This window comes from Bubalus kerabau, chromosome 4 (assembly GCF_029407905.1).
Source record: "Bubalus kerabau isolate K-KA32 ecotype Philippines breed swamp buffalo chromosome 4, PCC_UOA_SB_1v2, whole genome shotgun sequence".
Taxonomy (NCBI): domain Eukaryota; kingdom Metazoa; phylum Chordata; class Mammalia; order Artiodactyla; family Bovidae; genus Bubalus; species Bubalus kerabau.
In genome coordinates, this window is record NC_073627.1 from 137,924,872 (window position 1) to 137,952,455 (window position 27,584).

Sequence of the window (27,584 nt, forward strand, 5' to 3'; positions counted from 1 at the left end):
CTCTGGTATATCCTGTGTGAAAAAAATAAAATTTAAAACCAAAACGATTCACTGAAAAGACTGTTTAAGAAGGAATTTTCAGAAGTTGTATAAATTATGTGATTCCTAGATGTAGAATTACAACTGCAAACAATCCTTAAACTAAGAAGTAAAAAATCAGGTTTTTTTTTAATGACAACTTCCCAGTTTACTCTTCACAGTCATATAAAAATACATTAAAAGGTATTTTGTGAGTTCTGACTATAGGTCTGGTACTGTTCCAGATTTGAACAGAGAATTTTTAATGTCTTCCTTTTGATGATGATGACGATGGAAGAGGAAGATGAGGCGGCGGGAGAGGAGGGGTGAAAAGGGAGAAAACCCACCACAGCCAACACCACCACTGGCCTGGCAGGCCCTGCCCTCGTGGGGAGGATCACCTTTCGGGGAGGATTCTCATTCCAGCCGTGCAGAGAATGTAGAGAGGGGTCTCTTTGTGTTTTGCCCGTGGAACATGCTCTGCAGCAAAGTTCAAGAGTGGAGAAATGTAATCACTGACTTTCTCTGGAGAAGTCGCAAACTCTGAAATGCCTACAGAAAAAGGAGAAGTCCTTTAAATTAATATCCAACATATATTGGGTTGGCTGTAAATGACGGGGATACTACAAGTTCAGCCCCATGCTCTCTTCTCAGTCATCAAACACAGACCTAACGGAGCAATTGCTATGTGTCCGATACTTGGGATCAACTGCATGTCAGCTTGTCTCTGCCCCTAACAAACATATCCACACTGGCCTCAGGCAAGTTCACTCTCTCTCACAGCTGCCATCACCATCTCTGTCTCAGATCTCTAAATCTTTTTTTAATTGTTCATACCATTCCTTTATTATGCTTTTAATGTTCATGAAAACAACAGTGATGACCACTTTCATTTTAATAGATCTCCAATCTTAATTGCAGCCATCCAGACCTCTTGCCTGACCTCTGATCACACTGACTTGATACTGATCATACTGAAAGTTACTGATCATACCCGTAACTTTCCATGGGACACAGCCAAGTCCTTGACCTCACAGCAACATATGCAAATCCAAACTCAACTTCCACTGCAATCCTGCTCTTGCTGCCTGCTACTCACCTTAGCAGCCCCAGCAGAGGGCCCTCATCCCCAGCAGATGTTCTGGGTCTCACTGATCACCTATCCTTGGTTCTGCTCACATTATTTCACTTCTCACCATCTCTTCTGGATACCACCAGCCTCGGCCAGCCTGCTGCAGCACAGCCTAATCTCTAGTCCTAGCCATCCCCAACCACTCTCTATGCAGAAGGTGTCTTCTGCTTTGAGATCCTCTGGTGGCTCGATGCCCTCTGAATAAAGCTCAGCTCTAGAACAGCATAAAACTCGCTGTACACTCCCCCATCCCATCTCCTGCCACACTCCTTCCATTTGGCTCCAACTACACTGCATGACATTTCTGTAATGCTTTGTATTCTAGCCTGAGGGCCCCTGCACCTCCACCAGGAAGACCCTTCTCTTTGACTACCCACCTCCTTTCTCCCTCTTCACCTGGCTAACTCCAGCTCACCCACTGAGCTACATCCTCCCTGGAAGTCTTTCCTAACAGAACCCTCCCTGAAGGTGAGCTCTCATTATATTCCATGCTCACCCTCCCCTCTCAGTGTATATTCATTCCACCTCACTGAAACTCCCTATTTACTTGCCTGTCACATTTCAACTGGAAGTGTCTCGAGGGCAGAAACTATGTTTTGTTCAGTTAGTCTCAGCACCTAACACAGTCCCTGGTAAATAGGAGGTGCTCAGCAAATATTTGCTGAATGAGTACATAAGTGTTCCAGCTGTCATTTAGCCTATAATGTTAAAGCTGAGGGGGATTTTAGAAATCCAAAATTTATTTCACAAATTAGCAAACTGTGGACTCAAATTAAGTGATCTGTCAAAGCAAAGAGCAGCAAACAAACTGAAAGCCAGATTTTTTTTGGACTCCATATACAAGATCATTTCAATGGACACCAAGCCCAGAATTATTCAGTACAGTCGCTCAGTCGTGTGAGCAACTTTTAGCGACCTCATGGACTGTAGCACACCAGGCTTCCATGTCCATCACCAACTCCTAGGAGCTTGCTCAAACTCATGTCCATCAAGTTGGCGATGCCATCTAACCATCTCATCCTCTGTCATTCCCTTCTCCACCTGCCTTCAATCTTTCCCAGCATCAGGGTCTTTTCCAATCAGTTAGTTCTTCCCATCAGGTGGCCAAAGTATTGGAGTTTCAGCTTCAATATCAGTTCTTCCAATGAATACCCAGGACTGATCTCCTTTAGGATGGACTGGTTGGATCTCCTTGCAGACCAAGGGACTCTCAAGAATCTTTTCCAACACCACAGTTCAAAAGCATCAATTCTTCAGCACTCAGCTTTCTTTATGGTCCAACTCTCACATCCATACATGACTACTGGAAAAAACCACAGCTTTGATTACACAGACCTTTGCTGGCAAAGTAATATCTCTGCTTTTTAGCTGTCTAGGTTGGTCATAGCTTTTCTTCCAAGGAGCAAGTGTCTTTTAATTTCATGGCTGCAGTCACCATCTGCAATGATTTTGGAGCCCCCAAAAATAAAGTCTGACACTGTTTCCATTGTTTCCCCATCTATTTACCATGAAGTGATGGGACCAGAGGCCATGATGTTTGTTTTCTGAATGTTGAGCTTTGAGCCAACTTTTTCACTCTCCTCTTTCACTTTCATCAAGAGGCTCTTGAGTTCTTCTTCGCTTTCTGCCATAAGGGTGGTGTCATCTGCATATCTGAGGTTATTGATATTTCTCCTGGCAATCTTGATTCCAGCTTGTGCTTCATTCAGCCCAACATTTCTCATGATGTACTCTGCATATAAGTTAAACAAGCAGGGTGACAATATACAGTCTTGACAGACTCCCTTCCTGATTTAGAACCAGTCTATTGTCCCATGTCCAGTTCTAACTGTTGCTTCTTGACCTGCATACAGATTTCTCAGGAGGCAGGTCAGGTGGTCTGGTATTCCCATCTCTTTCAGAATTTTCCACAGTTTATTGTGATCCACACAGTCAAAGGCTTTGGATAGTCAATAAAGCAAATGTAGATGTTTTTCTGGAACACTCTTGCTTTTTTGATGGTCCAGCGGATGTTGGCAATTCGATCTCTGGTTCCTCTGGCTTTTCTAAATCCACCTTGAACATGTGGATGGTTCACGTACTGTTGAAGCCTGGCTTGGAGAATTTTGAGCATTACTTTGCTAGCATGTGAGATGAGTGCAATTGTGCGGTAGTTTGAGCATTCTTTGGCATTGCCTTTCTTTGGGATTAGAATCTTTTCCAGTCTTGTGGCCACTGCTGAGTATTCCAAATTTTCTGGCATATTGAGTGCAGCACTTTCACAGCATCATCTTTTAGGATCTGAAATAGCTCAACTGGAATTTCATCACTTCCACTAGCTTTGTTCATAGTGATGCTTCTTAAGGCCCATTTGACTTTGTATTCCAGGATGTCTGGCTTTAGGTGAGCGATCACACAATTGTAGTTATCTGGGTCACGAAGACCTTTTTTGTATAGTTCTTCTGTGTATTCTTGCCACCTCTTCTTAATATCTTCTGCTTCTGTTAGGTCCATACCATTTCTGTCCTTTATTGTGCTCATCTTTGCATGAAATGTTTCCTTGGTATCTCTAATTTTCTTGACGAGATCTCTAGTCTTTCCTATTCTATTGTTTTCCTCTATTTCTTTACACTGATCTCTGAGGAAGGCTTTCTTATCTCTCCTTGCTATTCTTTGGAACTCTGCATTCAAATGGGTGTATCTTTTCTCCTTTGCTTTTAGCTTCTCTTCTTTTCTCAGCTATTTGTAAAGCAGAGGAATAGGACTGGGAGACCCCTTTCCCCCCACAAATTTATCAAAAGATCATTTGAATGCTGAGCAACTTCCACAAAACAACTTCTGAATACTGTCGGAGGACACCAGGCACCCAGAAATGCAGCCCATTCTCTTCGAAAGGAGGTAGGACAAAATATAAAAGACAAGACAAAAGAGAGACAAAAGAGTTAGGGATGGAGACCTGTCCTGGGGAGGGAGTCATGAAGGAGGAGAAGTTTCCAAACAGTAGGAAACTCTCTCACAGGTAGGTCTGCGGGGAGTTCTAGAATCTCAGAAAGCAGCATAACTGGGAGGAAAAAAACCCCAGAATACACGCCTAACCACAAGTGCAGAAAGGAGAACTTTCCTGTGAAAGGCTCTAACCTAACAACCTAATAGGCAGCCTGGCCTGCTCACAGAACAAAGGAGAGGGAATACCAAAGGAGAGCTAGCAGACTGCCTACCAGCCCTTCCCAGCCCAGAGGCAGAGAGGCAGGCTTGGGACAGTCAGAGCTGGAAGGCAAGGGGCTGCTACAATCTCAGCCCCAGGGATGGCATCTTCCATCAAACTGAGCAGGCTCCTAGCTGCTAACCATGTCTTCCCGGGATCCTGGATGGTTGACATTCACCAGGAAGGTCGTCCTGAGATTAGCTCTCCAGAGGAGACATATGGCACACCTGAGATGGTACTCCCACAGCACACTCGGGGAAACTGAGCAGCCGGGACTAGGGAGGTGATTAAGATGCATGGCCCACCTGGGACAGTGTGCTTGCTAAGCACTTGGTTGCCTGGGAAGGGCACAAAACACACACCCAACCCACAGAGACTGAGCCAGAACTGTGTCTGAGTGTCTCCTTTGGAGGTATGGGTCAGCAGTGGCCAGCTGCAGGGGCTATGGGTATGACAAACCTGGTATGGCATAAGCCCTCTTGGAGGAGGTCACCATTAACCCCACCAGAACCACCAGAATACACAGGACTGGGGAAACACAAATAAACTTGGAAGCCACAAATAAAACCTTGTATGCACAAGGACCCAGGAGAAAGGAGCAATGACCCCACAGAAAACTGACCCAGACATGCCCACGAGTATCCAGGAGTCTCCGGTGGAGGTGTGGGTCAGTGGTGGCCTGCTTCAGGGTGGGAGGCACTGATTGCAGCAGTGAGTGCATGGAACCTTTTGAAGGAGGCTGCCATTATCTTCATTACCTCCACCATAGTTTGGCCTCAGGTCAAGCAACAGGGAGGGAACACAATCCTTCCCATCAACAGAAAATTGGATTAAAGATTTACTGAACACAGCCCCGCCCATCAGAACAAGGCCCGGTTTCCCTCTCAGTCCGTCTCTCCCATCAGGAAGCTTCTATAATCCTCTTATCCATTAGAAGGCAGACAGAACGAAAATCACAGAGAAAACTAACCAAACTGATCACATGGACCACAGCCTTGTCTAGCTCAATGAAACTATGAGCCATGCCATGAAGGGCCACCCAAGATGGACAGGTCATGGAGGAGAGTTCTGACAAAACATGGTCCACTGGAGAAGGAAATGGTTAACCACTTCAGTATTCTTGCCTTGAGAACCCCATGAACAGTATGAAAAAGCAAAAAGGTATGATACTTAAAGATGAACTCCCCAGCTTGGTAGGTGCCCAATATGCTACTGAAGAAGAGTGGAGAAATAACTCCAGAAAGAAGAGATGGAGCCAAAGCAAAAACACCACCCAGTTGTGGATGTGACGGGTGATGGAAGTAAAGTCTGATGCTATAAAGAGCAATATTGCATAGGAACCTAGAATGTTAGGTCCATGAATCAAGGCAAATTGGAAGTGGTCAAACAGGAGAAGGCAAGAGTGAACATAGACATTTTAGGCATCAGTGAACTAAAATGGACTGGAATGTGTGAATTTAACTCAGATGACCATTATATCTACTACTGTGGGCAGGAATCCCTTAGAAGAAATAGAGTAGCTATCATAGTCAACAAAAGAGTCCAAAATGCAGTATTTGGATGCAATCTCAAAAATGACAGAATGATCTCTGTTCGTTCCCAAGGCAAACCATTCAATATCACGGTAGTCCAAGTCTATGCCCTGACCAGTAAAGCTGAATAAGCTAAACAGTTCTTTGAAGACCTCCAAGACTTTCTAGAACTAACACTCAGAAAAAGATGTCCTCTTCATTAGAGGGGACTGGAATGCGAAAGTAGGAAGTCAAGAGCTACCTGGAGTAACAGGCAAATTTGGCCTTGGAATACAAAATGAAGTAGGGCAAAGGCTAACAGAGTTTTGCCAAGAGAACACACTGGTCGTAGCAAACACCTTCTTTCAACAACACAAAAGAAGACTCTACACATGGACATTACCAGATGGTCAATACCAAAATCAGATTGATTATATTCTTTGCAGCCAAAGATGAAGAAGTTCTATACAGTCAGCAAAAACAAGACTGGGAGCTGACTGTGGCTCAGATCATGAACTCCTTATTGCCAAATTCAGACTTACATTGAAGAAAGTAGGGAAAACCACTAGACCATTCAGGTATGAGCTAAATCAAATCCCTTACCATTATACAGTGGAAGTGACAAATAGATTCAAGGGATTAGATCTGATAGACAAAGTGCCTGAAGAACTATGGATGGAGGTTCATGACATTGTACAGGAGGTAGTGATCAAGACCATCCCCAAGAAAAAGAACCTGGTTACCAAGCAGATATTTATTGTTTACATACCGGGTTTTATTTTCATGACCACAGGCTTTCGGTTTTTATCCCTCATTTGCCGGATATCCAGCAGATCGTGAGGATTGCCATTGTGCCGTGGCCAGCAATAGACAAATATCCGAGACCCGCTGCTCCCACAGTCCACCACGACGCCATAGTTCACATTGGGGTTATTGGTGTCCGTAGCTTCAATGTCAGTAACTCGTGCCAAGTACCTTGTTTAGAGAAACAAACATACTTTTAATGAGACAGAGACGATCCATAATGCAATACACAAATACCAAGTCAGTGATCTCTAAGCTATGTGGCCCTGCCACCAGAACATTTTTACAACTGTCAAATAATCAAAAAAATTAAAAGAAAACAAAAAGTGACCATGGTAAAAGTAACCTAAACCAGACACACACTCATCATTGTTTTAAATAAGTTCAAACAAGCTCTGAAAAGCAAAACTCTATTTTCCAACTGTCAACAGTAACTGAAAAATCAGTTTTAAATGATATCACAGGAGAAGCTTATGCTCAAATCCTCTTATGATGTGGATTTGGTGGTTAATAATTAAACAGTTTCAAACAGTTTAGTTTTTCATGCTATGCTGTATTGGGTACAAAATCCATTTCCTCCAGCCACATGCTCCTTAAATTCCAACCTAATCCCCAAAGTCTTGAAGTCACAGGATGAAGGTATGGCATACCATCTAGAAAACACATTTTTTTCCTCCTACCTTTGAAACTTCTTGTCTTTGGAGAGCCGTCCATACTTATTTCGGATTATGACAACAGAAAAGTATAAAAGTGAGACAGCAGCAGCCAGAAGGCTGATGACGATAATTTGGCGTAAGTTGGTATTCAGAATTCGGGGACACCCCACTGGAGAGATGCTGAAATGCCAGGAAGCAGGAAAAAGACAGGAGATGCCAATCCTGAAATGCCAAAAGACAGGTTTAGCTAAAACAGTTTGCTCCACAGAGGCCTCCCCTCACCGCCACTGATCCAAATACAAGACCTTCAGCAGGAGCTGCCCCTATGTTCCTGCTGGAAGGCCTTATGTAGACCAGCCTCTTCCACATTGCTATTGTGCTATGTAAAATAGCCAAAATTAGAAAATCAGATGAATGAGAATTAAGCTCTGATGATTATGACTTTTCTGTATTCCCTCCCTTTCTGGGGAGTATTAGGTAGTTTTTATTTTTACCCTGCCTCATTCCAAAAATAGAATTAGAGATAGTTTATACGAATTAAGTTCAATAAAGTAAATAAGTAAATGTATAATAAAGCCAGGTTTAAGGATGATGAATTTAGAGTACAAAAAAGCATGTAATAAGGAAAGCCTGCAAAGGTGGTTGAGCATGCTAGTGGCCAAAACTTTGCCTGTTACAGTGGAAACATAAGTGGTCCAGGCAGAAGCAGATTCTCTAACACTGAATTCCAAGGCCAATCTCTCTCTGGTGACTGCATGAGAAGATGGGAAATAAAACAGTATCTTTAACAATGTCCCTGCAATGGTCAACAAATACGTTTTGTGTACTCTGTATTTTTAGAAATATTCCTGAGACATTTCTCCAAATAAACTTTCTTCTCAGTTTATGTCAGGAACAGGCTTTAATTTTTTTTTTTTTTTTTTGCTGCCTTTGGGATAAATTCTTTTGTTTTACAGTTAATCGACACTCTTTCCTTTAAAGAGTGTTTCATGGACTAAAATACCTCAAAGAAGGGGGAGGTAGCCTGCTAACCCGGTAGAATTTTCTATTTGTAGTTTCTGGTTACCATATGGGTTCCTGGGCCACTCCATAGGGTTTATCACCCCTTCCCATATCTCTGAGGCTTACAGACCTCTCTCCTGTGCTTAATTCAACTCCTCCCAGATCCCAGCATGCGTGCCCTTTATGCTAACTTACACTAACCCCTGTCGAACCCACCTGGCATGACCACTTTCCTTCTGTGACAGGCACCCCACTGGGGCCCTGGAAGAACAAAGGTGTTCAACAGAAGCGTAACACAACTGAACACATTTCACTTGATGCCGGGAGCCGGCATATTGCATATTGAGTACATATTGCATATTGAGTGCAGCACTTTCCACAGCATCATCTTTCAGGATCTGGAATAGCTCAACTGGAATTCTATCACTGCCGGGAGCCAGCGTGAGGAACTCCGCCCATGACAAAGGTCATGAGGAAGGAGGCTCGGCATACGCAAAGGCGGGATCGAGCCTCAGGAGTCCCCCTGGAAATTCTCGAGCATCTACCCCCCAAACCAGAGTCTGCCTACTTTCTGCTTTGTGCTTTCACCTACACCTCTGACTTTACGGGGGGCTGTCCCCCACTACCTCTCTCTGAAAAAAGAGTTAGCTTACAGCTCCAGTTAATAATTCCTGGGTGTGACAGTGTTTAACCTACAAACTCCTTTGGAAATCCTCTAGCCTGCCTGAATAGGTTTTTCCGGCCACATGTGATTGTTCAGAGCCTCCCAACTGTGAGAGGCAGGAGATGTTCTAAACTGCCTAAACACAGATTCCTTTGAGTAGTTAAAAGATTGATTAGAAATTGTATTGGTGAAGGGTTTTTCACTTGTTGGGCCAATGTTTGCTGCTAAGTCTCCATACTCCTTACCTACTGTGTCCTTGGCAGTGTATTGATTGATATAACGGGTATATAGAAATGTAAAATGCAGCTTTGTCCAATGCTTTTTTGGAGGCTGGTGCCTGACTTTGGAATAATCACCTTTAGAGAAAAATAAGTTTCTTAAAATGTTAACAGGCCTCCGGGCCAGAAGATGATGTCAATCACCTGAACTTTTGCATATGATAAGTTTGAAAGCCTGGCTTAGATTAGAACCAGGAACTGCTGTCCTTGCATGACTCCACCCCTTCCCCCATTATCCTCTATGCATAACTTAAGGTATAAAAACTACTTTGGAAAATAAAGTGCGGGCCTTGTTCACCAAAACTTGGTCTCCCCATGTCGCTCTCTCTCCCAAATTCTGGCTGAGTCTCCATCTGAAGCGCGGAACCCACCATGCTTGCTAATTATGCCTGGGCTTCTAAGATCCGACCGGGGAGGCCTCAGTGTCTCCTCTCCTTCAGGAGAACGGAAGGACGCCTGCGGCCTACGTAAGTGGTGCAAACTTCTTGTCTCGAAGTTTTATTGGTCTCCCGCGTAAACCAAGCTACTCAGACTCTTTTCTCCACTGAATTTTCCTACTGAGCTATCCTCATTCTATTACTCTTTGTATCCTTAATTAACGTGTAATTAAGCAGTTGTTTCCTGACCCTCGCCTATGCCGTCTCTCCTTCAAATACCCTGGATCAGCCGGGGCTGGACCCCGGCAACTTGAGATTCAGATTTTTCTCCCCATGGAGACCTGTTTCTGCGGCACTGAGATATCGGGTTTCACAGTGCCAGTGATTTGGCACCACCACTCACCTCCCCATGCTGATGGGTCAGAGGTCAGGCAAGGCTCTGGGAATCAGTCGTCATACACCATCACCGCAGTCCTCCTGGCATTAGAGCCCTCCTATTCTAGAAAGTGGGAAAAATCACAAAAATGGCACACTCCAAGTAAACGTCTACTTTACTTATCAAAGGGGTGCTTAACTTATTTTGTTTTATTTTTTAAATTATGAAAGAATGATAACACTTTACAGGAGACTTGGAAAACACAACAAAGTTACATACAGTTCCACTATATATTACAACTAGTAAAAAATAAATTGTAGATAAGTGAAAAGTAGATAAATTAAGATTTTCAGTTGGAGTTTCAATATCAAACTCCCCAAAATTAATAAAATGAATATATAGAAGTAGAAGGAAACAGGAGACCTGAAAATCACCATGGACCAACTCAACATAATTAAGATCCATATAGTTTTTGCACAACAGTAGGATACAAATCCTGTTCAAGTTCTCAAAAGGGTGTTTAAATCTAAGCATACGTAAACTGGTCCATGATCCCAGCATTGGAGCTCTTAGCAGGGTTTATTCCAAGCAACACACTTATAAGTTAATTTCATGCTGTCAGAGATACAGGCCTAAATCAATAGAGCTAGTAACAGTCTGGCACTAGTTAATGCTTTCTACCCAAAAGCAAGTCAGTGACCCCAAAATACAGGTCACCGAACAGCCTAAACTACCTAATGGTGCTGCATGTTAAGGGAGATGAGGGGTGGGAGTAGGAGGTGGGCAGAATGACTAACTGAAGGGGAATCTGAACTATCCATGCATCTGGTTAATCTAGTAGATCCCTCTTTCATGCACAAAGTCCCAGGTAAGGCACCACACTCCTAGTGAGTTTTGTCACCTTCGCAGTGGCTGCCACTCCTCCACCTGAGACCTCACGTCACAGACAGAACACAGGTCTAAGCAAAGGCTTCCTTCCGACTTGCTGGATCCAAAGGACAAGAGACAGTGGGTCTCTTTCTTGGTCTTGTGGCCCTGCTTCACTGCTCCCAGGCTCTCAGGACAGCTGTCTCCCCTAGTCTGCTTGTTAGCTCTTGATCAATTCCTTCTTAGGACTCTCCACGTCTTGGTGCCTCTGCACATCCCATCTGTTCTGTTCCCCATAGGTTTTCTGTCTTGGCTCCAATCTCTCCTAGCCCTAATCTCTGTTACTGGTCATCTTCACTTATTGCCTCAATGATCTGATAGCTGACAACTAACTAACTGACAACACCCCAAGCTTCTTCTCTAAGTCACAGATATGTATCTTCCAGCACCTACTGATAACCCCATCTGAACATCGTGCTGACCTGTGAGAAACACTTCTGAAACTGAACCCTTCCACTGTGGCCCCATTCTGCTCTTCCCATGCTCCTCCTTGCTATCTCAATCCCATAAACACTCAAAGCAGAAAACTAAGGAGCTGGGCCTGACCCCTCCATCTCCTTCATCCTCCAGAGCCAATTTCTTACGAAGTCCTTCCATTTCTTTCTTTTCTTTTTTTTGGAGGCAAGGAATACGACTTTATTTGGAAAGCTGGCTGACCAAGAAGATGGTCAGAGTCTTCGAGTCCTTCCATTTCTTTAACCTCAGTTTCTCTAAAGTCTGTTCCTTTTCTTGTCACTTTTGCCTGAGGTCTCTTTCTTATCTCTTATTTTTACCTGGCCTATTTGGACAGCAGCCTAACTAGTCTGTCTCCCACCTGCAGTCTTAACCCAGCAGCTACCCAATCCCTTACTAATAGATTCAGGCAGATTCTTCATCCTAAACTGACAGCCACCATCCCTGCTCAGGTCCAGGAGCCTGGTAATCTTGTGCTGGAAATCCTCCAATGGCTCCCCTCCCATGTAAATAAAGGCCAAAGGCTGTACCCTGACTCCCGGTCCAATGGGACCCCCACCTGCCACTGCTCTGATCCTCTCCCTTTCTCACTCCACCCCAGCCACACTGGCGTCCTCGCTGTCTTTATCCATGCCAGGTGCTGTCTGGTCTTAGGGTCTCTGAATGTGCTGCTCCTTCTGCTTATAAATAATGCATACGGCTTATTTTTTTTTCACTCCCTTCAGACTTTTACTCGATGGCACCTTCTTAAGGAGGCCTGCCCTGGCCACCCAATCTATAAGTGCAAGCTCTCCACCCAGCTCCCATCCCTGAGTTATTTTTTTCTCCTCGGCGTTTAAAATTTACTAACTCCTTATACAGTGCCAGGCCCTGTTCAAATGCTTTATAAATACTCATCTATTCCTCCTATCTATCAATCACCAAGGTAGGTACTATTTGCATAATATTTTATAGATGAACAGAGAGGCTAAGTAGTGTGCCTGAGGTCACACTGCTAATAAAAGTGATTATAAATAAAAGAGCTGAGATTCAAGCACGTGAATCCATATACCTATCCACACAGTCTTCTAACAAACTGGGTGTGGGTGTGTTTGCATTTCTCTTGCCCATGTGTCTCCTCTTCCAGAATGCAAGCCCCACAAGGGGCCAGATTTAGGTCTGCTTGGCTGGTGGCTACATTCCCAGCATGGCAACCCCTAGGAAAGAGCCCGGCAAGAAGTCAAGCTGCAGAGTTCTCGGATTCAAAAAGTTTACGAACTTACACATAATCTTTCCAAAACAAGCAGGAATTATGATAACCTCCCAACTTGTCTCTCTCACTCAGGAAAATGTCCTGTCTTTAGGATGGTAAAGGAGGTCCCACTTGATCTAGCCTTACGCTGTTCCATACAGCAGCCACTGCCATGTGTGGGTGAAATAATTAAAATTAAAAATTCAATTTCTCCAGGCTCCAGATATAGAAAACAATCTAAGTAGTTACCAGTGGGGAGGGAAAAGGAGGGAGAGGCAAGACAAGGGTAGGGAATTAAAAGGTACAAACTACTATGTATAAAACAGATAAGCTACAAGGATGTATTGTCCAGCACAGGGAATATAGCCAGTATTTTACAATTACTATAAATGGAACATAATCTTTAAGAATTGTGAATCATTGTGTTGCACACCTGAAACTTACATAATATTGTACATCAACTCTATTTCAATTTAAGAATTATATTCTGGGTAAATACTAACTGTTGTATGTAACAATCTTTCTGTGTATAGATGCTTTTTTTAATGAATGAAATAAAATGTATTTAAAAGGGAGGGAAACAGTTCAGTCTGTCAGCTGCATGAGCCACATGTCAAGTACTGCTGAGCCACACGCAGCCTCTGCATCAGAAGGCTTGTTCTGGCCCCTGTCTATCTTTCTAGTCTTATCCCCTGACTGACAGACTAGCCTGACCAGTACCCTGTACTCCAGCCGTACTAAACAAGAGCCGAGGGCCACTGGAATGCTCCCATCCCTCTACGTTTGTACAATGGCTCTCTGGCTCTGGTCTGTCCGTTGGTGCTCCTATGTGCTCCTCGTGCTCCTCTCCTCATGCTGCTGGTTCAGCATGATCCCTCTGGGAGGACTTCCCTAGTCCTCATGTCCTTAGAGTACTGGCTCTATACAGTAGTCAGCTACAATGCTACGCTTATGCTTCACTTTCTCATTACATGGTAAGCCCCTCAATGGCAGGAACAGCCTCTTATTCCTCTGTTTCCTCAGTGACCAGTGCCTGTCACACAAGTGATGAGCAACTACTGCTTGTTTCATGGGTCACTGGGACCACAAGACATAAACATGAATCAGATGTGGACCCAGCCCTTGAAGAATTTACAATCAAGTAGAGGGAACAAAACATATACACAAAGATGTTATAAAATAAAAAGGATTAATAATGCCTACCTGGGGGCATTATTACCCCTACAGGGTAAAATCACTGTAATTAGTTTGGGTTTTGATATGGTGTCCATATTGTACCATGTACCCTAAACTTAGGACAAACAGTATTTGTGATTTAAGAGTTCACACACAAAAAAGAAAAAATGCCAATGTAAATATGTTTTATATATTTTTATATCTACTTTTAGTATTTGAATAAGGTGAGATTACTACAGCATACCTTTCATTAGAATACCAATGGCTCAAAGATTTAAATATCAAATAATCCACAAAAATGTAAGATGAAAATGTAGTATTTATCTAATTCCAGAATAGGTAAAACTTTTCTTCAAGTGACATCAATGTCTCAAATTATAAATAAAAGACATCTACTTATGAGTTTAAGACTTCTGAGAGTTAAAAATAAGCCTTTCTCAAACACACAAAACTTGGGGAAATTACATGCAACGTACATGACACATAGTAAATATCCCTTACGTACAAAAATTTCTTATAAACAAAAAAGAGAAACACTGGAATAGAAAAATGAGCAAGGACAATTGGAGATGAACAGAATAAGAAATCTGAATGAAGTCAGACAGAATCTAACTTCACTGGTATTTCGAGAAATATAAATAAAAACAAGGTTTTATCACTATCAGTTGGCAAAGATTAAAGTCTGATGATACTGTGCTAACCAGTGGGAGGCGAAAAGGTTGTGAGCACCCCTGGAGAGAATCTAAATATGTACTCACCTTCTGAGGGCGAAGAGGTAACACATGTGAAAATTTTAAACATGCTTACCCTCTGTTCTACCCATCATAGCAATTTGTCCTCAGGAAAGAATAAGATAAATTCACTAAAACACATATAAAGATGTTCATCGTAGTATTATTTAGAATAGCAAAACACTGTTCAGTTCAGTTCGGTCGCTCAGTCGTGCCCAACTCTTTGCGACCCCATGAATCACAGCACGCCAGGCCTCCTTGTCCATCACCAACTCCCGGAGTTCACCCAGACTCACGTCCATTGAGTCACTGATGCCATCCAGCCATCTCATCCTCTGTCGTCCCCTTCTCCTCCTGCCCCCAATCCCTCCCAGCATCAGAGTCTTTTCCAATGAGTCAACTCTTCGCATGAGGTGGCCAAAGTACTGGAGTTTCAGCTTTAGCATCATTTCCTCCAAAGAAGTCCCAGGGCTGATCTCCTTCAGAATGGACTGGTTGGATCTCCTTGCAGTCCAAGGGACTCTCAAGAGTCTTCTCCAACACCACAGTTCAAAAGCATCAATTCTTCGGTGCTCAGCCTTCTTCACAGTCCAACTCTCACATCCATACATGACCACAGGAAAAACCATAGCCTTGACTAGACGGACCTTTGTTGGCAAAGTAATGTCTCTGCTTTTGAATATGCTATCTAGGTTGGTCATAACTTTCCTTCCAAGGAGTAAGCGTCTTTTAATTTCATGGCTGCAGTCATCATCTGCAGTGATTTTGGAGCCCAAAAAAATAAAGTCTGACACTGTTTCCCCATCTATTTCCCATGAAGTGATAGTGCCAAAAGTGCCTTTTGGGGGTGGGTTACATTAAACACGGCACATGTATGCAATGGACTACAATGTGACTATTAAACATGCTGACACACAGAGGGAAAGAGAAAAGAGAGGACATTTCAAAAGAGAAATGCACTGTAAGGATGCACCACAGCAAACGTAGGAAATGTTATTTAATCTGGTGTTTGTCTTAGGACTTTTTTTTTTCAAATATGTGATGACCATGAGGATAAAAAGATATTTTTATAAGTTACAAAATTTGCGTTTAAAGACTGAAAATAGGACAGCTTATAAATTGCTGAAATAATTATGTTTATTTAGGACAATATTTATTTAGTATTACCCAGGAGACAACAATATGGTAATGTGATCTTCAAATGTCAACTCCAGTTGTATTTGCAGCTAAGAATCTTGGCACCACAGTTTAGGGAGGCAAACTCAGCAATCTTACATAAAACTGTCATGATTTTAAAAGGCCTAAGCTGTGTGAGACCTATCACCAAAGAGATGCATTAAATTGCATGATTTCAGCTGAGGGGCCCCGCTCAGCTGAACATTTCTTAACAGAATGAGGTATACTAGGTCCTGAGTCAAAGTCTTTCTCAGTCAGTCTCTCTCTGACAGACCTACGTGAAACAGTGAAAACAATGCCAGTCAACTGCAAAGTGAAATGGCTCCCATGGTGAAAAATGCAGGATGCAGTGATACAGATATTAGCAAATACTGAAATCACAGGCAAACAAAATTGCAAACAAATGAGACTCCAGAAGAGCTAGACCTCTGAGTAAGATGCTAAGATGACACAAGAGTGCTGCAAAACAGAACAATATGAGTAGCAAAGCATTACAAAAGGGCTTGGAAAAATCAAAAGATCATCAACAGGCAGAATTCTGCAAGGAATGACTGTGTCGGTGGGAGTGAGAGGCTGAAGTGAAGGATGCGGCGTGGCACTCAGTTGTGGGAAAAATACATCAAGACAACTTGATTTGTTCATTAAGAAGAATGTATGGTAACAAGTGTTGGCAAGAATGTAGAAAAAGATGAACTGTGAGCATTGTTGGCGGAATGTAAATTGGTACAGCCACTAAGGAAAACAGTATGGAGGTTCCTCAAAAAATACTGGAACTACCACATGATCCAGCAATCCCATTTCTGGGTATTTTTCCCTAGAGAACAAAAATACTAATTTGAAGAGATATATGTACACCTATGTTCATAGCTGGATTATCAGCAATAGCCATGATATGGAAGCAAAGTGCCCAAAAGATGGATCAAACACATATGGTGTATGTACATACAGTGAAATATTACTTGGCCACAAAAAAGAATGACATCTTGTCATTTGTGACAACATGGATGGACATGGAGGGCATTCAACTTATATGTGAAATCTAAAACACAAATGAACAAACATAACAAAATACAGAGACAAACATACAGAGAGCAAACTGGTGGTTGCCAGAGGGGTAGGGAATGGCAGGAGGAGAGAAATAGGTGAGGAAGATTAAGAGGTACAAATTCCAGTTACGAAATAAATGAGTCACAGGCATGAAATTTACATATGCAATTCAGCCAATAATATTGTAACAAATTTGTATGCTGACAGAAGGTAACTCGACTTATGTTTTTTATACATTTTTTGTAATGTACAGGGTTATCAAATGTACATACACAGGATTCCCTATGCTGTGCACCTGGAACCAACACAGTGTTGTGGGGCAATTATACTCCAATTTTTTTAAATAAGGGAGGGGGTAAGATTGTACACAGTTGCATTTATGATCTACATTTTATTCATATTTATTTTACATTTTTTATTTTATTTTTCAATAGCAAGTCCTAACCAGGCTTCCCTTGTAGCTCAGTCGGTAAAGAACCTGCCTTCAGTGCAGAAGACCCGGGTTCGATCCCTGCATTGGAGAAGGAAATGGCAACCCACTCCAGTATCTTTGCCTGGAAAATCTCATGGACAGAGGAGCCTAGTGGGCTGCAGTCCATGGGGTCGAAAAGAGTCAGGCACGACTGAGCGACTAACACTAACTAACACTAACTAACTAAGTCCTAACCAAACCTCTTCCTTACCTCTCACCATTCACTTGCAAACTTCTGGTCCCCATTTTAAATGATCTCTTTTCTGGTCACACTTTTCCCTCCCTGCATCACCTCTATAGCTTCCTGGATCTGCAACTCTGACTTCCTTCAAGTTTCAGTGCCACATCTGGGGCTTTCCCTATTATCACAAACTAGTTTAGTCTAAGTTTGGGCTCACAAACCTCTGACACAAACTAATACCCCTTTCCAAATTCCTCAGGTCTAAGAGGAGTATCACCATGAATTGGGGTTACCTGGTTCTCAACTTTGATTCCCAACTATCCATATGTTGTAAGTTTATGTCGGTCATCAGGCCCTGCCAATTCTTCCTCAAATAGTCCACACATCTAAAATGACCACAGCAGACACCGCCAACTCAAGACAGATCTCTATGTGGAACACCTTTCTTTGGAAACACTTCTTTGTAAAACACTACCTTCACAGTATGACCAGCTCAAGACTCTTCCAGAGCTTACGGGTCAACAACTTCCCTGTGTGGCATCCCTGAGACCTTTCATCCATCAAACAGTCTCATCTTTTAAAAAAAAAAAATAGATTTTTTTTTATATTGGAGTATAGCTGATTAACAATGTTGTGTTAGTTTCAGGTGTAAAACAAAATAATTCATTTATACATATACATTATCTATTTTTTTTCAAATTCTTTTCCCAATTAGGGTGGTATAGAATATTGAGCAGAGTTCCTTCATCTTATTTCACCAAGCTGTTCTCTTCTCACTCCAGATAACATCTCTCTACTCTAGTGATGCGGGTTGCTCCTCTCCCACACAAGCTGTTCTCACTCTTGCCTTGGCCCTTAACTTAAGTCACTTCCTACTAACTCATATGTCCTGCTCACAATATTACAATTTTCTCAAAGCACAGGTCAATATTTTTCTTTGCCAAGATTTGATTTGTAATACTTCTGTTTTCCCACACTCAATCTTCTCTGTATTTGTGTGTAGTCTATTTTAAATAAACACGCTGAATAAAAATGTAAAGAATATAAATACCTAAATCAACTTTTGTTTCTTCTTTCCAGGCTATATACACAAGGGTTGAGATCATGTAGTCCTACAAGGCTTGGAAGAATGTAAACCATAGATTCAAAATGCAATAAATACAAGTGATAAATCAATATTAAGGTGAACAATAAAATCAACAAACTACTTAGACAAATTAATGCTCCATTTTGTAATTCTGCTAATGTGTCAAACAGAATGAACAGACCTGATACCAAGACATGATAACATTAAATGTAAGATAACTCAAAGAACATGATTCTCTCCGGCCTCTCCAAGCCTAGAAAATTATTTTCATTACACAAAACAGAACACACTAAAGACTTCAATATGACATTAAACTAGGGATTTAAGTCTCTCATTTAGAGTTCTTTAATAACCTAGTGTATCTTCTAGCATGGAAGTTCCTAAATTGTAAGGCATCTCTTTACTTTCCTACTAGTGCCAAATGTTCTCTGAAAACGCTTCACACTAGTGTTCCTCTAACTGGAGTCTGAAGAGCCCTTCGGGTTCTGAGACAAACTCCAGAGAATGAGGGAACACCTTTTAAAGGTGTTCACGCATTACTCAAGTTTGAGAAACATAGGTCTTACCATCACTTTATCGCCCAATTAGCTCTATTTTTCTCAATGCAGCTACTTAGATTTAGATATTAGAGAAATCTAAAGCATGAATCCTGGTAAAAGCAGAGCAAGGCGAAAACGATGCTGACTTGTAAATGTCATGACCAGGTGGCAGGTAAGATCCGCAGGGTCCTGAGTGCAGCATCCTTCTCCCCAGCCAGGTCCCTCCCCAGTGCGGGCCAACCCGCGCCCACTACGTGTCGGAGAGGAAATCAACGCGGTCACTGGAGCGGGCGCAACTGCACGATTACCAGCTTTCTCCCGCCAGGGGCTGGGGGGAAAGCACCTGCAGCCCAGGGTCACGGGCGCTGACGGCGGGCGCCCGGAGGCGGCCGAGCGGCCCGGGCAGTGGGGAGCCACTGGCGCGGGGAAGGCCCCGGGGGCAGAGCGGCAGGTCCGCGGCCTCGCCGCCCCGTCGGGCCCGGCTCCAACGGTCCCCACTTCGGCCGCCCACCCTCCCCCTCATCCGCGCCAGAAAGGCCGCCTCACCTGCTCGGCTACGTCCGACTCGGCAGCCAGGGCTCCCGGGAGTGGGGACTCGCGGGTGGAGCGCATCACGGCCACCGCGACGAGGCGGTGCCGGCAACGCCGACACGACTTCCCAATGGGGATAGCGTCCCAGGAGCTCCGCTCCTTTCCGGTAGTGGGCCCGCCACTCCTCCGCCACCCGAGTCACGTCACCGGGAGCGCCGGGAGCGCGCACGCCGAGGGGCGGGGCTTACGCCTGGGGCGGGGCCTGTACGCGGTGACTGGCATCCACGGAACCACGAGGAGTCTGCTGAGAGCACAGAATGTCAAAAGTGAAAGTGGCAAAACGAAAAGTAACCCGTACGGTGGCCTGGATACCGCAGATCGTAGCCCTTCGGTTTTCAGCAAGTATCAGTGCATCTTTCCTTTGTGCTCTTTATTATTATGCACAACAGCACTTGAAAACTTAACTGGGCACTTCTGCTCATCTGTTGACATTTTATTTTACAATTTTGCCGGTAACTATCTCTGTTTTACAGGCGGAGAAACGAAGCACAAACTCATTCAGTGACTCTCTTAATTAAGGTCCACGTAATTAGTAAGAACCAAGATTTCATTGTTGCCAGAAGTTTCATATACCAGAGCGTATTCTAGGTTAAACAGAGCGCCCTCAACACACGAAATGGTTTTGAGAAGAAATAGTGAAGTAAATGAACAACACTAATTCCTGACATTGACCCCAAGACCTGGTACTTAGGTCAAGGACACACTATTTAGCTTTCTAGCTTGAGCCCCAACCCCCACTCCTTCCCCCCCAAAACCCCAATGCCTTGAAGTCACAGAGCTGGAGACAACCTTGAGAATCGCGGCTTTTTATCCTTTTGTCCTCTTAAAAAAAAAAGTAGTTTCCATGCTGCCCAGACATAGGAAGCCACCAGGCAGCCTAGCCACTTTGTTATTACTGTTATTGTTCAGTCGCTCAGTCGCATCCGACTTTTTGTGACCCCATGGATTGCAGCACTCCAGGCTTCCCTATTCTTCACCATCTCCTGCTGCTGCTGCTGCTGCTGCTGCTGCTGCTGCTAAGTCGCTTCAGTCGTGTCCGACTCTGTGCCACCCCATAGACGGCAGCCCACCAGGCTCCCCCGTCCCTGGGATTCTCCAGGCAAGAACACTGGAGTGGGTTGCCATTTCCTTCACCAATGCATGAAAGTGAAAAGTGAAACTAAAGTCGCTCAGTCGTGTCCCACTCTTCTTGAAACTTGCTCAAACTCAAGCCCATTGAGTCGGTGATGTCATCCAATCACCTCATCCTCTGTCAGCCCCTTCTGCCTTCAATTTTTCCCAGCATCAGGGCCTTTTCTAATGAGTCAGCTCTTTGCATCAGGTGGCCAAAGTATTGGAGTTTCAGCCACTTTAATATATTTTTTTAAAATGAGAGTCCTAGAAACGTCTACTCATTAATTGTGTCAAGTAAAAGAAGCTTAGACAAAACTAGTAGCTATATATTTTAAGCAGAATCCTTGGTCCAGCACCTGCTTGGGTTAAATCTTGTGGTAACATTTCATCCCTGGATTCAGACACTGTTCATGGAAGAAGGCTAGCAGTGACCAAGGAGGCTTGTGCTTTAGAAGTAATACTATCTTTCAGTTGTTACTCCATACTAGAATCATAGAGCCACAGAATGTTCCAACGAAGGGGCCATGGTTACAGTCTAGATAAAACCTCCTCCTTTTTCTGTTAAGGAACCTGGAACCCTGAGAGATTGAATGTCCTGCCCAAATGCCCTGAGGCAGGGGGGATTAAAACCAGTTGTTCTGACTCCTACTTCAGTGCCCTTTTATGGCAGTCAGTTGTTATTTTAAAAAATGACTAGTTTAGACAGATTACACATTAGAAACCTCTGTGACTTCTACCCAAGATTTGTTTTGAGAAGCTGAGGTAGTTGGTCACGAACATGCTGTGATTTTAGGGCCAGGCCCCCTCAAAATTATGTACCTTTCAAAGTCCTTACAATTTGAGATACTGGTTCTTATTACAGTAGACTCTCAAGAAGGCCTCTACTAAAAGCCAGAATAGTAGTATCACATCATCAGTACTTATTGATGGGGCTTCCCTGGTGGCTCAGTGGTTGGACTTCCAATGCAGTGGACTCAGGTTTGATCCTTGGTCAGAAAACTAAGATCCCATGTGCTGGGGGACAACTAAGACCTCATGCTACAGTTAGAGAGAAGCCCATGTGCCCCATCAAAGATTCTACAGGCTGCAACTAAAACCCAACACAGCCAAATAAGTAAATAAAATAAAATAAAAAATTTTTAAATATTTCTTGATAATTCATAAACAACAATAATCTGATAAGAGCTAGGAAGGGAAAGTATAAAGGATGAAATCATAGAACATGGTACACTAGTTTCCTAGAACTATCATAACAAGTTACCCCAACTTGGGTGGCTTAAAATGATAGAAGTGTATTCTTTCACAGTTTTGGAGGTTCACAGTCTGAAGTCAAGGTATTGGCAGGGCCATGCTTTCTGTGAAGAGAATAGGAGATGATCCATCCTTGCGCTTTCTTAGCTTCTGGTTGTTGCTGACAGTCTTCGGCATTTCTCGGTTTGTAGAAGCATCACTCCAATCTCTGTCTTTGTTGTCACATGAAATTCCCCTGTGTGTCTCTCCAAATTCCCCTCTTCTTAAAAGGACAGCAGTCATATTGGGTTTAGCCCCTCTCTCCCCTCCCCCGCCCCAACCAATCCGATATAGTCTCTTCATTTGTTTTCTTCTTAAGTCTTAATTGGGTTTGTTACCACATTGCTTCTACCTTTTGGCTTTTTGGCCACAAAGCAATGTGGGATCTTAGCTCCCTGACCAGAAATGGAACCCGCACTCCCTGCATTGGAAGGCAAAGTCTTGACCGCTGGACCACCAGGGAAGTCCCTATAATCTCTTCTCAACATGATTATATCTACAAAGATCCTATTTCCAAATAAGGTCATGTTCATAAGTTCTGGGTTGACATGAACTTTTGAGGGACACTATTCAACCTAGTGTATGAGAGAACCAGCCCTGTTTTGCTCATCTGGGACAGCTTCTTTGAGGAAATGATGTTTGAGTTCACAGCCTCAAGATGAGTAGGAATTAATGATAAGAGGGATGAAGTCTGGGCCTCTGTGAAGTAGTAGCTTCAGGCAATGGATACAGCAAAGAAGTTCTGAAGGAGGGAGAAACACAACTGTCAGGTGAGCCATGGACTTATTCTTGCTTATTAATAGGAGAAACAAAAAACTAAGTTAATAGGAGTCAACTCTTACTGAGTACTTTATGCCTGCCACAGTTCTCAGGTCATTAGAAAACGTTTCAGAGACTTTCCCGGTGGTCCAGTGGTTAAGAATTCATGTTGCCATGCAGAGGGCTTGGGTTCCATCCTTGGTAGGGTAACTAAGATCTCACATGCTGTGAGGCACAGCCAAAAAAAGATTTAAGGAAAAAAAAAAAAAAGAATGACTTAAAAAAAAAAAACTTCAAATAGAGTGGAAATGAAAATACAATACATCAAAATTCATGGAATATAGCTAAAGCAGTACTCACAAGATATTCGTAGCTTTAAATGCTTGTTTTAGTAAAGGGAAAAGGTTTGAAATCAATTATCTAAGTTTCATCTTAAGAATTTAGGATAAGAAAAGAAAATTAAAACCAACACAAATAGAAGAAAGGAAGAAGTTTTTAAAAATAGGTTAAAATTTAAAAAGCCACAATTTGGTTCTTTAGAAATATTAATAAACTCTAGTGAGACTGATTGCTAGTAAAGTAATGCTCAAAATTCTCCAACCCAGGCTTCAGCAATACGTGAACCGTGAACTTGCTGATGTTCAAGCTGGTTTTAGAAAAAGCAGAGGAACCAGAGATTAAATTGCCAACATCTGCTGGATCATCGAAAAAGCAAGAGTTCCAGAAAAACATCTATTTCTGCCAAAAACTATGCCAAAGCCTTTGACTGTGTGGATCACAATAAACTGTGGAAAATACTGAAAGAGATGGGAATTCCAGACCACCTGACCTGTCTCTTGAGAAATTTGTATGCAGGTCAGGAAGCAACAGTTAGAACTGGACATGGAACAACAGACTGGTTCCAAATAGGAAAAGGAGTACATCAAGGCTATATATTGTCACCCTGCCTATTTAACTTATATGCAGAATACATCATGAGAAACGCTGGGCTGGAAGAAGCACAAGCTGGAATCAAGATTGCTGGGAGAAATATCAATAACCTCAGATATACAGATGACACCACTCTTATGGCAGAAAGTGAAGAGGAACTCAAAAGCCTCTTGATGAAAGTGAAAGTGGAGAGTGAAAAAGTTGGCTTAAAGCTCAACATTCAGAAAACAAAGATCATGGCATCTGGTCCCATCACCTCATGGCAAATAGATGGGGAAACAGTGGAAACAGTGTCAGACTTTATTTTTGGGGGCTCCAAAATCACTGCAGATGATGACTGCAGCCATGAAATTAAAAGACGCTTACTCCTTGGAAGAAAAGTTATTACCAACCTAAATAGCATATTGAAAAGCAGAGACATTACTTTGCCAACAGAGGTCCGTCTAGTCAAGACTATGGTTTTTCCTGTGGTCATGTATGGATGTGAGAATTGGACTGTGGAGAAGGCTGAGCGCCGAAGAATTGATGCTTTTGAACTGTGGTGTTGGAGAAGACTCTTGAGAGTCCCTTGGACTGCAAGGAGATCTCAATCACTCCATTCTGAAGGAGATCAGCCCTGGGTGTTCTTTGGAAGGAATGATGCTAAAGCTGAAACTCCAGTACTTTGGCCACCTCATGCGAAGATTTGACTCATTGGAAAAGACTCTGATGCTGGGAGGGATTGGGGGCAGGAGGAGAAGGGGACGACAGAGGATGAGATGACTGGATGGCATCACTGATTCGATGGACGTGAGTCTGGGTGAACTCCGGGAATTGGTCATGGACAGGGAGGCCTGGCATGCTGTGGTTCATGGGGTTGCAAATAGTCGGACACGACTGAGCCACTGAATTGAACTGAACTGAAGTGAGACTGATCAGGAAAAAAAGAAAGAAAACACAAATAATCAAAATGGAGAATAGAAGAACATCCTTACAGATCCTACAAAATTTTTTTTAATAATAAGAAAACATTATGAACAACTTCATGCTGATAATTTCAATACTTTAGATGTAATGGGAAAACTTAGAAAAACACAATTTATCAAAACTGACGTGAGAAAAAAATCATCTGAATAGCCCTGTATCTTTTATGGTTCCCAGATGGTTTCACTAGTAAATTTTATCAACTATTTTAGAAAGAAATCATACCAGTCTTATATAAATTTTTTAAAAAATATAAAGGAGGGAATACTTCTTAATTCACAATATAAGGTCAGAATAACCTGCACTCCAAGAGATTAAAAAAGAACAAAAGTTACATGCACATCAACATCCTTTTTTCTAACAAAATATTGGCAATTCAAACCCAGCAATATTTTTAAAAAGTAAGATAGCTTAACCAAATGAGATTTTTTTCCCCCAGAAATGCAAGACTGGTTTAACATTTTAAAATGATCTGTGTTATTGACTACATAAACACAATAGAAGAGACAATTCATATGAGTCACATGATCTCAATCAATGTAGAATAAAACCTTTGACAGTTTCACATTTATTCATATTTTAAACAAAAAAGCTTTAATCAACTATGAAGGTAATGATCTTCCCTTCATATCCCTCAATTTGATACCCTATCTACGAAAGAACCACAGATAACATGGTCACAAAGTCTAAGTACCTCATCACATGTTTGTATTTTGAAAGTATGAAGTGAAAGTATGAAAAGAGATGTGATGTCCGGATTACAGAAGCTATCTTGCAACCATGAGGCAACATTTGTGCAGCTAAGAAGTCAAAACTACACATGAGGAACTAGAAAGAGAGATTTGCCTAGGTCCATCACAGCACCACTGAATCACTAATACCAGCCACTGGATGTACCTCTGACCCCTTGCTATGAGAGGACAATAAAGTCTATTTTGTTTACATTACTTCTGGCTAGATACTTCATTACTTGCCATTAGGTCTTTAAAAATATTTGTTGACTGGTTGATTAAAAACTGGAAGGGACCACAAGAAATCATATTCCTTACCCATCTTTGGTCAGTTTAGGTTTCATGTACATTCTATAGATCAGACAGCTAAGATCTCAGAGGCAATGTGTCATATTCAAGTTCCTAAAACTGGAAAGGAGACAAGATGATTGAATATGAAGAGTACTAAACTGGGACGTAGAAACCTGGATCCCAGTCCCTGCTATCCTACTAAATGAACACACAGACTTAGAAAAATTTAGTTTACTTCCTTGGTCTTCACCATCCATATGTAGCTAAACAAAGTGAGTGGAGAGATGGCTAGGTTGACCTCTAAGATCTGAGAGCCATGGTTTCTAAGAGGCAGAAGAGAAGACCAAAAGCAAAGTCTTCCCCTCCTCTTTCCCTTTTCTCCCTCCTCCACCTAAAGGAGGAGGTGTTGATTACATGCACATCAATATCCTTTTTTCTAACAAGATATTGGCAATTCAAACCCAACAATATTTTTAAAAAGTAAGATAGCTTAACCAAATGAGATTCCCCCCCCCTTTCCCCTCCACCTTTAGATTTTTTATGAAATCTAAGGTAAGATAGAAGAACTTTTTCCTTTTTAAATTGAACTCCAGGGACTTCCCTGGCAGCCCAGTGGTTAAGACTCTGGGCCACCAATGCAGGGAGCAGAGTTCAATTCCTGGTCCAGGAACTAAGATCCCACATGCTGGCCAAAAAAAAAAAATTAAATTAAAACAAATTGAACTCTAGAGTTTTGTTGTTTTTTTTTTTTAAACTGTGCTTGTAGGAATCTTGCTGAATGGATTAGCACCAGTGAAAGCGGAGGCAGGAGGCAGATTGGCCCCCCAGGGTAGAGCAATTGGAGATTCATTCTCTGTTGACTGAAACTCCAAGAATAGCAGGGCAATTAAGGAAGGTGACTGGGCCCTACTCAGACAACATATTTCTTGTTCCAGAAGTCAGGAGACCTCTCCGACCACACATGTGCAGAAAGGCTCCTTGGAGGCCAAAGGGGAGTCATGTCAAGGAATGTTCTGCTCAGATGCCTTTTCAGTAAAATTCAACTTGGCTAAGAAATGGATGAGCACACATAGGAGGACCCTGAGATATACCAAATTTGGACTGTGAACCAGACAATCATGATGACTGGCCAAAGGAAACCTAGAGGAAATACCCCACAAAAGTAATTCAAACTGCCATGAGGCTTCGACTCAGGGACTCCCCTCTGAGTCCGCCAGTGTGTCTATCCACACATACTGTACTCTTTTCCTTCCTAATAAACACTTTACTTGCTTCACTACTTTCTGTCTTTGTGGAAATCCTTTTCTGTAAAACCAAAGGTTCCAGCCCTTGTCACTGACCACTGGTCTAGTGGCTAGGATCTAGTGCTTTCACCTCTGCGCCCCAGCTGCAGTCTCTGGCTGGGAACCCAAGCCCTGCTCCAAGCCATTGCAGGCAGAGATCAAAAACCATCAGTATTTAAAACCCAAACAGGATTTCCTTTTAGTTATCTTTCTGGAAAAAACTCCAACATGGCCATAGCTTGACATTTTATTGGCTTTGCTTTCCAAATGTTTTAACCCACCATTCCAGGGAGCCTGGGTTTCCCCAGTGGCTCAACAGTAAAGAATCTGCCTGCGATGCTGGAGACACAGCTTTGGTCCCTGGGTGGGGGAGATCCCCTGGAGGAGGGCATGGAAACCCACTCCGAGAACCCCATGGACAGAGCAGCCCGGCAGCCTACAGGCCATACAGTCACAAGGAGTTGGATATAACTGAAGCGACTAATACATGTGCCAGGGAGCCTAAATTGGCAAACTGGCCCTCTTGGTAGTCTGTGGGTGTGAGGAGGAAGTTAACTGTGAGGCACTGGATATCATAGAAACAAAACAATCAAATGGCCCTTGAAAACAAT

At 42.7% G+C, this 27,584-nt stretch overlaps 1 protein-coding gene across 4 annotated transcripts in view; it reads right to left on the reverse strand.

Moving 5' to 3' along the window:
* ENTPD4 (ectonucleoside triphosphate diphosphohydrolase 4) overlaps positions 1–19,815 on the reverse strand; it is a 39,594-nt gene extending 19,779 nt beyond the window's left edge. Inside the window, exons 1-6 of one of the 4 annotated variants that reach the window (XM_055578744.1) lie at positions 19,569–19,814; positions 18,448–18,516; positions 10,030–10,125; positions 7,330–7,527; positions 6,615–6,820; positions 420–570 (exon numbers count right to left, since the gene is read on the reverse strand). In XM_055578744.1, coding sequence (XP_055434719.1) covers positions 420–570; positions 6,615–6,820; positions 7,330–7,527; positions 10,030–10,037 — 563 coding nt within the window. In that variant the 5' untranslated portion in view covers positions 10,038–10,125; positions 18,448–18,516; positions 19,569–19,814. Of the gene's footprint in view, positions 1–419; positions 571–6,614; positions 6,821–7,329; positions 7,528–10,029; positions 10,126–18,447; positions 18,517–19,568 lie in introns of all 4 variants that reach the window. The other 3 variants (XM_055578746.1, XM_055578745.1, XM_055578743.1) reach the window with 3 other exon arrangements.
* Between the last annotated feature and the right edge of the window lie 7,769 nt (positions 19,816–27,584).